Below are 9,777 nucleotides of genomic sequence, written 5' to 3' on the forward strand. Positions count from 1 at the left end.
GTCACTGCCACAGACCAGGCCCCCCTCCCATCCCCATCCCCAGCAGCACCCAGTGCCCCTCCCAGGACCCAGCTCCTGGTCACCGCCCCAGCCCACCTTGCAGAGGAAAGCCCTGAGGCCCAGCCTGCCCTCTGCCCCCTCCATGGGGCTCCCAGTCCCTCCTTCCACAGTGGGAGGGACAGCTTGCCAGGCCCCAGGGGTCACCCCAGCGTCGGCCTGGCCCTACCTGCTGGGGCCTGATTGCGCTCTCTGTGCAGGATCAGGAAGTCCACGTACCTGCGGCTGCAGCTCCTGGCCAAGGAGGAGTACAAGCTGAGCCTGCTGATGGCCGAGTCCCTGCGCACGGACCGCGTGGCCCCCGTGCTGTACCAGCCACACCTGGAGGCACTGGACCGGCGGCTGCGTGTGGTGCTACAGGCGGTCAGAGACTGCGTGGAGAGGGACGGGCTGCCCAGCGTCGTGGAGGATGACATGGGCCCCGAGCGCAGAGCCTCCACCGGGAGGTAGTGACCGCGAGCCGCGGCCAGGCCAGCCACTGAGGGACACGGGCGCACGCAGGAGCAGACGGGCCGCCCGGGCCTCGCTTTCTTCGCTTTCCAGACCACGCGGGCTGGGGGAGCGGCCTGCGCCCACGGACAGAGGCGGCCTGGCTGCAGGCCACCCACCCTTTTGTACGGAAAGGAAGCCTTTCTTTACTATTTTGTATTTATACCTGGTGTAAATGTATAAACGTAGAGACGGCTCTATGGCCCCGGACCACCTGGCAGACCCCATGCAGGCGCACCCTGCCCGCGGCCATGTGCTCCTGCGAAGGGCTCTCACTCTGACCGAACTTATGGCAAAACTCCCCCTTCCCCGGGCCGAGAGTCACCTGGGGCTGCGGGAGACTCCCGAGGACGTGTCGCAGATTCTCGGCGATGGACGAATACCGCATAGGCCTCAGGTGATCGAAGGACCAGTCATTCCCTGGCTGCTCAGCCTCCTCGCGGCCCCTTCTGACTCACTTCAGAAGCCCGTGCGCGTGAGAGGCACTGTCTGGTGGCCGGGCAGCTGGTTACCTTCACAGCGTTTCCGTGGAGTAGTTTGCAATGTGTACAAGTGCAATAAAGATTCAGCAAGTGTGTGCTGGGGGCCTCGTGGGGTCTGGGTCCCTCACTCCCTGGTCCTCAGCTGCCTGCCAGCCCGCCCTCCCAAAAGCCAATCCTAGAACCGGGCTTGGCCAGGCACCCGGAGTGGAGGGCCCTAGCCTGGCATGTGGCCTGCAGGGAGGCCTGGCCCACTCCTGGCTGCTCTGGGGAGCTGAGTGCAAATCCCTGAAGCCATGGGCTGGCCCCAGAGTCTCCACAAGCCTGGCACCATGTGGGCACCCGTGTTTGCACAAGAGTCAGGACAGTGGTGCCTGGACCAGGCATAGGGACAATAGGGGAGCTGAGCCAAAGGTCTAAGAGACCCAGCCCTCCAGCCACAAGCTCCCCCACTGCTGCCCACAGTGCCTGAAGCCCAGGTCAGGGGAGTCCTGCCGGGGCCAGGGGGTTCTGGGTTGCCGACCACCTCCTGCGTGTGAGCCAGTGGGGGGTGGGGGGGGTGGGGCCTTGAGGAAGCCTGCCTGCTAAGGGCGCTCGTGAACCTTGGGGTTCCAGCCGCAGAGGAATCACAGCAGCTCGGCCTTTTATTAGGGGTTCTCTGGCCTGTTTCCCCCCTCAGACCGCCCCGTGCACCCAGAGGCTTTCTGCAAGCCTGGAACGTCTCACCAGACGGCCCTGCTGGAAACTTGATCTTGGCTTCCAGGCTCAAGAACAAGGACAGAGAGAAGTGCCTGCTGTTTCAGCCACGTGGTCTGCAGTGTTCTGAACCTGCAGCTAGGGGACGATAAGAAACGCGTGTTTGGTCTTTGTCCCCGTTCCTGACACGGAGCTAAAGACAAAGGAAGGGTGTGGGGAGGCCAGTTATGGGGCGACCAGGAAGAGCGGAATCGAGGGTGCGGTGTGGGGCTTACGTGGGTTGAAGCCTGTGCTTCTCCCCTTGGGTCTCTCGTGATTCAGACTCAGCCCCTCGGAAGCTGAGTGGAGCCGCTTACGGAGCGAGGTCTATACACGTGACCATCCCTCCGAAAAGGGCAGGTTCTCCTCTTGTTTCTCAAAACAGCCAAATAATCCTCATACGAAAAAGGCACATTCAAGCTGTGGAGGTTCGTTCAGCACCACTGCACAGGGACAGGAGGCCTCAGTGCAGAACCGGGCTCCCGACACCGCCTGGAAGGTGGGGACTTACCGCTAAGGAGCAGGTGTGGTCGGGGCTGGAAAACCCCTACCTGGATCTTCTGGCTAAACCAGCCTTCTTGGTGCAGGCAGACCGGAAACCTCTCATCAACCTGCATTAACAGGATTCTTGCTGAAATTAGCTGATGCAAAGCCAGAGGCAGGAGGGGGTGCAAAGGTCGAGGCCTTGCTGGGAGGGGCTTCCGTGGAGCCTGAGCCATGCCAGGCAGGGAGAACAGGCTCTCGGTCCCTCGGCCCACAGGAAGCAGCCCCAGAGGCTCCAGAACTGGGGCAATGGCTGGGATGCTGGCGGGCAGTCCCTTCCACAGGGGGCCGCCCCCCTGGAAGCCGGGAGGTGAGGCTGGAGCGGGTGCCCAGCAACAGGGCTATGCACACAGCCCGAGTCCTGAGAACAGCGCGGGGCTGTGGGACCAGGAAGAAGACAAGAGAAGGAAGACGGGAAGGGGGACAGTCCCAGGAGGACGGAGAGGAACTGCTCCTTCCGTGGAAGAGGCTGGAGGGCAGCCTTGAGGACGAGGACACATCCGTCCAGGTGACAGCCACACAGCCAGGGACTCCGGCCCGGCCATGACGAGGTTCTCAGGCCCAACAGCCCGCGCTGTCCGCGAGGGGAAACTGGGAGGGGCTGGGGACCTGAGTCCTTCCGTGTAGGTTGGCAGGTATCTTGTCACACTTTAAAACCTGTCATTTAGAAGTACAGCGGTAGGGCAAAGACAGGACAAAAGCAACACACCCAAGGAGACGTACAGAAAGTGGTGTCTCTGGGTCTTCGCTTCCGGCACGGGGACGAGGTGGGCGGGGCCTTTCCCGTGATCCGACCTGTAAGGTTATTTAAGACTTTTAAGACTGTGGTCATCTAGGAGTTCCCGTTGTGGCTCCGGAAACGAACCTGACTAGTGTCCATGAGGATGCGGGCTCAACCCCTGGCCTGGCTCAGTGGGTCAAGGATCTGGCGTTGCTGCGAGTTGTGGTGTAGGCCGGCAGCTGCAGCTCCAGTTCAACCCTTCGCCTGGGAACCTCCATGTGTTATACCTGCGACTCTAAAAAGGCAAAACAAACAAACAAACCTGCATTCATCTATTCCTTTGATACAGATTCAAAATGCAAACAAAGCTGCAGTACAGGAGGAAAGGAGGAGCAGGGCTGCACCCGGAGCCCGGGGCCCTCCTGCCCTGTCCTGCCTGCTCCTGGCCATGGCTCTGTGGGTAGGAAGCTGAATCCCACTATATGCCCATTTAGCACTGTCTACCCTGAGGCCCAGGTGAAGGGACTTTCCTGAATTAATGCAGCAGTGCCTGGCCTTGGGGACCCAGATTTGCCAGACCCCTGAGAGGGGGACCGCTGCGGGGGGTGGGGGGCGAGGGCAGGCGGAGGGAGTCTTGAACAAAGCGAGGAGAAGGTTTCCGATCCAGCTCCTCGGCCAAGTCTGCTTTCCCAAGGGGTAGGCTGCCTATTCCGCCCACCCTCCCCACAGGGCCCTGTCCCGTCCCCACGGAAAACTCCCCTGAGTCACTGTCCCCCACCCAGAGGGACCGTGATGGCAGCAGGTGATCAGAGACGCTCAGAAGCCTTGGCTGGCGGATGGTGTTGATGGCTGTCGGCTGTGTCAGGGGAGCTCCAAAGCCCTGTGGGGGCCCTGCGTGCTCACAGGGCCTTTCTCCCTCTGCTCAGGGCTGGGGTTTGTGGGCTGGCCAAGGGCTGGGAACCGTGTCCACCCATCCCAACGGGGACGGGCAGCTCCTGGCCTCGCAGCTTTAATGGAAAAGTGGGGAGAGGCCGCTCAGGGGCCCTTGGGGGTGGGGGCTGTAGGGTGCACTGCAGGGCCTCACCCGGCGGCCCCGCGAGGCTGCTGGGTGCTCCAGTCAGCGAGCCCCGCCCAAGGCCTCTGCTCTGTCCCGTCCCTGCTCCAGGTCACAGCTGCCCCAGCTACACTCAGCCGGATGTGTCCTGCGGCCACAGTCCGGGGGACCCAGCCCACATCTGGTCCCTTTGCACCATCTAGTGGAGAACCTGAGAAAAGCAAGACCAGACTGCCCAGGGCAGAGATGGGCAGAGTCTGGCCTCCGAGCCCCCTAGGTCCTCAGGGCTGGAATCCAAGACTCCAGCTGCCTGGCAGATGGGTTCCTCAGCCAGGCTGGCCACCCGGACCCCCACCCAGACAGCCTGTCCTTTCAGTGTCCGGGGATCAGAGTGGCCCCACTGGCTTCCAGGCTGGTCTCAGAGCCCAGGCAGGGGACTGTTGGCCTTGCCCCTCATTGTCCAGGACCCGGCACAATGCCTGGAACTCCAAAATACCTCCCGAGTCCGTGGGTCGTTCTCCAGTGACTGTTGAATACACCGATCGATTTCAACCCCAAAGGAGAGTGTGGAATTCACCTGGTGGGTCAAAGCGCTCTGGCCTTTCAGAAGCTTCTAGAGGCACCATCTCTGTGGTGCCCCCAGGCCGAAGCCCAGCCTCCCACCCTGCAACTGTAGTCACATCCTTCCCTGAAGGACCTGGGTTCACATCCTGCCTCACACCAGTGGGGTGAGCTGGTTGCCGTCTCTGCCCCCGTAAAGCGGAGTAAACAGTAGGCCTGACTCATGGGATTGTCCTGCCAAATGTAAAAAAAAATCTTAGACCCCCGCTGGCCTGTGATTGCTGCTGCTGCCATCATTAATGGCATTTTTAAGAAAATCTGGCCCCAAGTTAATTAATAAGTTATTTCCAGCAGTAAGTCAAGCACACGTTTCCAAACCTGAAAAAACCAATACACGTTTGGAAGGCTTTCTAACCAGGCAGCCTTCGTTTTCCATTCAGTTAGACAAGGGAACAACTTTTTTTTTCGGTCTTTTTCTTTTTTTGGGCCACACCTGCGGCATATGGAGGTTCCCGGGCTAGGAGTCTAATTGGAGCTGCAGCCGCTGGCCTACACCACAGCCACTGCAACCTACACCACAGCTCAGGGCAATGCCAGATCCTTAACCCTCTGAGCAAGGCCAGGGATCGAACCCGAAACCTTATGGTTCCTAGTCAGATTCATTAACCACAGCGCCACGACGGGAACTCCAGACAAGGGAATAACTTTAAGGCACCTTCTTGCATGCCTCAGAAGCTCCTCCCCGCCCCCAGACCTGGTCTGAGGACCCACAGCGCCTCTGGGGCGAGGGGCCAACGGCTCTCACCTTCCCTGGGTGGATTCAGTGCTGCTCCGGGAGGGAGCCCTCCAATTCCGCGCCGCAGGCCTGGCCCCAGGAGGCCTTGTCAGACCATGGCCTGCTCCTACTCTCCTCCCCTGTGTCCAGAGAGGTCCACAGAGGGGCCTGTTTCCCTGGGTCTGAGTTGGTGCCCAGCATCCTTAGTTCTCTGACAGGTTCGGAAAAGCCATGACTGTGCAGATTTTGGGGTTCCTTGCTGTGAAGTTAAGGGTTCTGGTGTTTTTACTCTCTGACCGGAGAGGGCGAGTGAGAGGAAGATAAACCACCAAGGCTGTGGCAGCTGGTTCCCCAGCAACAGAGGCACAGGGACGTCCCCGCCTGTGAGCGCTGTGCCTCGGGCGAGCGGCCTTCGAGGGGCTGCTGCTGGACTGAGTTCATGTGTACTCAGAGCCTAGGGCCAGAGCCATGTGCACAACGGGCCGGGAAAACGCCCCTCGTGGCCGCCGCGCATCCTCACGCATGCGTGGACCCAAACACAACACGCAGGTGACTGCAGAGTCACACCAGGGGTGTTGCAAAGTGCATCGTGGGGTTTGGGGCCAAGTTCCCACCCCAAACGCAGGCGTTCCTCCTGCAGCTAGGAGGGAAGGCACGGCCTCCCGGTCCTGCTACTTTGACTTTGGTGTTTTCCGTGAGCTCCTGGAAGCACCCCCTACCCCCTGCCCCACTCCTCCATGGGGCTGGTGTGTGACCTTTATAGGGAAGGGACAGTCTCCTGAGGATGGGTCAGCACACACGCAGTATGGAAGGTGCCGGTGGTGCCAGGCTCAGCCTGGCCCCCAGGAGACGGCTTTCCTGGGAGGAGCTCTGGGCTGGCTGACCTGAAATCCCCTCCCCGCCAGGTCTGGGCTTGGGCTGGCCACCAGAACTGTTTGCCGAGATTTGGAAGGCTGGCCGGAAGTAGCAGTGCGGTTTTTATTTGTAAACCATAATCTGACAAGGGATCAACGTCCTTATTTTAAGGCATCAAGTGCACGCAGTGAGTGACGGCCTCGGAGGAGGCGCGCTTCTGGGCCGTGAGAGCCAGTGCAGTGGAGACATGCCTGGGGAGGAGAGGCTGGACCCTGTGTCTCTGGCAGGACTCTGACACAGCCGGGACCCCCGCAGCTCTGGGGCTGAAGGTGGAGGTGCAGAGCCTGGGGGCAGAAGGGGGACTGTCCTGTTCCTCCCTGTGGCCCTGCTCCTGGCTCCCTCTGGCAGCCCAGGAGTCCGCTCTGGAGACCCAGAAGCCCACCTGTCCCCGGGTGCACTCAGGGCGCAGCCGGGAGGAGCCTGCTAGTAACCTTAGCTCTGGGTCAGGGGACCCAGCCAGATCTGCTCTGGCTTCTGGGGCCAGGGGGAGGCGGACACAGCGGCGAGTGGGCGCGGTGGTCCCCTCCTCCCTCCTCCTCTTTTGGACCACCCAGCACGCGGCTCCCTCCTCCTTCCTGGTCAGAGGGTCACCGAGAACCAGCTCCGCTCCCCTCGGCCGCTTTACCGGTGACTGGGGCCTCCCCCCGCGCCGGGATTGGACGCGAGAGGCCCGGGTGGGGGCGGGCGGGGGGACCCCAGGAGCCCAGGTTCCCACTTCTGGCGGAGAGCTGCTCTGGCGGCAGAGGGGCTCACTCCGGCGGCAGTGCAGACGCCGCTGGTCCGCGCCACCGAGGACATCCGCGCAGACCTGGAGGGCCGGCGGGCGGCGCGGAGGAGGCGGCAGCAGCGGTGGCCCTGCAGGCGCCGGGTGCGCCAAGATGTTTGACAGTTCGCAGTATCCCTACAATTGCTTCAATTATGACGCGGACGACTACCCAGCGGGCAGCTCTGACGAGGAGAAGCGGCTCACGCGGCCAGCGTACAGGTGACCGTGGGGCCGGGGCGGGGCGCGGGGGACAGCAACCTTCCTGCGCCAGGGGCCCAGGACTTGCCTGGGACGAGGGAGGACTTTCTCCTCGTCCACATATTTGGGGGTAGCCAGGAAGCTTCTCCAGCCTCCCTGAGGAGCCCGGGTTCGAGGCAGAGTTTCCGGCATCTACACGGTGCGGGGGCGCGTGGGGAGGGGGGGGCTCCAGGGGTCCTACCTCAAACAAGCCCTCCACCTCCACCACGCACAGGCGCCTCGTGGGAAGGGGGAGCAGAGCGGATGCCCCCTGCAGTGGCCCGGGCGCGCTGGAAGGGCTGGCGGGGGAGACTCCAGACGTGCTCTGGGGCTCCCTCCTCCCCACCCGCGTGGCCTGAGCGCCCCTGTTTGCAGCTACATCGCGCTGATCGCCATGGCCATTCAACAGAGCCCGGCGGGTAGGGTGACCCTGTCGGGCATCTACGACTTCATCATGCGCAAGTTCCCCTATTACCGTGCCAACCAGCGTGCCTGGCAGAATTCCATCCGCCATAACCTGTCCCTCAACAGCTGCTTCGTCAAGGTGAGCCCCTCCCACCCCCGGAGCTGCCCCTGAGGGTTCCAGGCCTGGTGACACCTGGACCAAGTCACCCCTGACTGCGGGTGGGGGGTGGTATTTTGCAGCAGCGGGGCCGTTGCTGGGAAGTTCCTTCTTAGCAAACTGGGCTGCCTCCGCCTGCTCACCGAGCGCCGCCCCCACCCCCAGGCAGGGAGCGCATCATTTCTGGGGCCGTCCGGGGCTCACTTGGCGCCCAAAGTGGCCCTAAGTGAGCCGGCGGGCAGGGCGGGGCGCACCGGGAGCCGCCCCAGCGCCGGGACCCTTGCTCGCACAGGTGCCGCGGACAGAGGGCCACGAGAAGGGCAAAGGCAACTACTGGACGTTCGCCGGCGGCTGCGAGTCGCTGCTAGATCTCTTCGAGAACGGCAACTACCGCCGCCGGCGGCGGCGGCGCGGCCCCAAGCGCGAGGGGACCCGGGGGGCGCGCGCGGCCGCCGCGGAGATGCCCCCGGGTCCCCCTGAGCCAGCCGGCGCGAGGGCGTCCCCGGCGCCCCGCCCCAAGCCCCCGACCCCCACCAGCCCGGCCAGCCCCGCGGCGCTGGGGAGAGAAGAGCACAGAGACATCAAGTTCAGCATCGACTACATCCTCTCGGCCCCAGACCCCTTTCCCGGGCTCAAGGCGCCCTGTGCGCAGGAGGGCAGATGCCCTCGGCGGGAGGCCCAGCCCATGAACCTCCACCTGTGGCCCATGTGAGCGGTGGAGGCTGACCCCCGCCCCGGGCTGGCACCCAGGCAGCCTGGGGTCTTCCTGGTGATTTCAGCGCCCCCTCCAGCCGAGACCTGGCGCTTCGCCACATCCTACAAACTTCCAGACTCGTGCTCAATGCTGAAGGCAGCCGGGGGTGGAGGGAAGGACGGTGATCTGGTGAAAGGCAATCATTTCGGTGCCGTGGCTCGATCCCTTCAGAAAGAAAACCCACCAGGGTCCTGTTGACCTAAGAGTTGGCTCTAGATTCGCCAGGAGACTCTGCTTAAGAACTCAGGTTCAGGGTCAGGTTCATTTAGTGTCAAGGTAACTTTGGAGAGTGTGCTTCATGAACCACTGCCCGTGGAACCTGCCAGCAAACTGTGTCCAGTCAGGGAACTGTGGGCATCTTCCCTAGAGCTGGACACAACCAAGTGCCATCAGGGCAGCTATTAACTGATCCCCAGAATGAGGCACAAGGGTTTTGCCTCTGTCCCTGTTCTGGGTGATGTGACTGGAAGTGATACATGCATCTCGTGTTGTGGGCAGATGATTATTTATTGATGGTTGTTTAAAAAGTTCCGTGCACTTTTTTATCCAGAAAAGAAGGAAGGAAGAAACGGGGTGGGGGTTGGGGGGAGGGGGAAGGTCCAAAGTTGGGACCGGGGTGGGGGGGGGCAGCGACGCCCTCTTTTCCTAATTCTTCTGAGCAGGGAGTAAGCTCTCTTGGGGCACGTTCCATCCAGCTGGTTCCCCGAGAAAGCAGACATTCCACGGCAGACAGCTGATAAATTCCTGCTACGCTGTGAGGTGTACAATTAGGAATTGCACAATCACAAGCATCAGAGGTGGGTGCACTGCACTTGAAATGTAAATGATTTAATTACTGTGTAGAGACGGGCATTTAAAAAAACACAATTATGCACAGTGAAACTATTTGACCAACCTTATCATTTTTCACCAGCCCATTTTTGCAGAGTTAATTGCTTCCCATGACTTAATTTGAACATTAGTATGGATTACACCTAATCTGATTCACTAGGTGACAATGATTGGCTAATTTTGTAAACAGCAAAAACACACCCGAGGAGGCTGGCTGTCTCGACTGGGAATTATACAGTCCTGCTTTATCGGACTCTGAGAACCTGGGGCTGGCGGTAGCGGAGGGCAGGGGGGCAGC

The 9,777-nt window shown here is 61.5% G+C and overlaps 2 protein-coding genes across 2 annotated transcripts in view; both read left to right on the top strand.

Moving 5' to 3' along the window:
* FAM20C (FAM20C, golgi associated secretory pathway kinase) overlaps nt 1-1,123 on the top strand; it is a 41,356-nt gene extending 40,233 nt beyond the window's left edge. The window contains exon 10 of the mRNA XM_021085922.1: nt 258-1,123. Coding sequence (XP_020941581.1) covers nt 258-507 — 250 coding nt within the window. The 3' untranslated portion in view covers nt 508-1,123. The remainder of the gene's footprint in view (nt 1-257) is intronic.
* LOC110259820 (forkhead box protein L1) lies at nt 6,968-9,265 on the top strand. The gene is made up of 3 exons (XM_021085923.1): nt 6,968-7,314; nt 7,708-7,876; nt 8,187-9,265. Exons 1-3 carry the CDS (start codon nt 7,208-7,210, stop codon nt 8,604-8,606), a joined length of 696 nt encoding a protein of 231 aa, XP_020941582.1. The 5' UTR covers nt 6,968-7,207; the 3' UTR covers nt 8,607-9,265.

Source organism: Sus scrofa, chromosome 3 (assembly GCF_000003025.6).
Source record: "Sus scrofa isolate TJ Tabasco breed Duroc chromosome 3, Sscrofa11.1, whole genome shotgun sequence".
Taxonomy (NCBI): Eukaryota; Metazoa; Chordata; class Mammalia; order Artiodactyla; family Suidae; genus Sus; species Sus scrofa.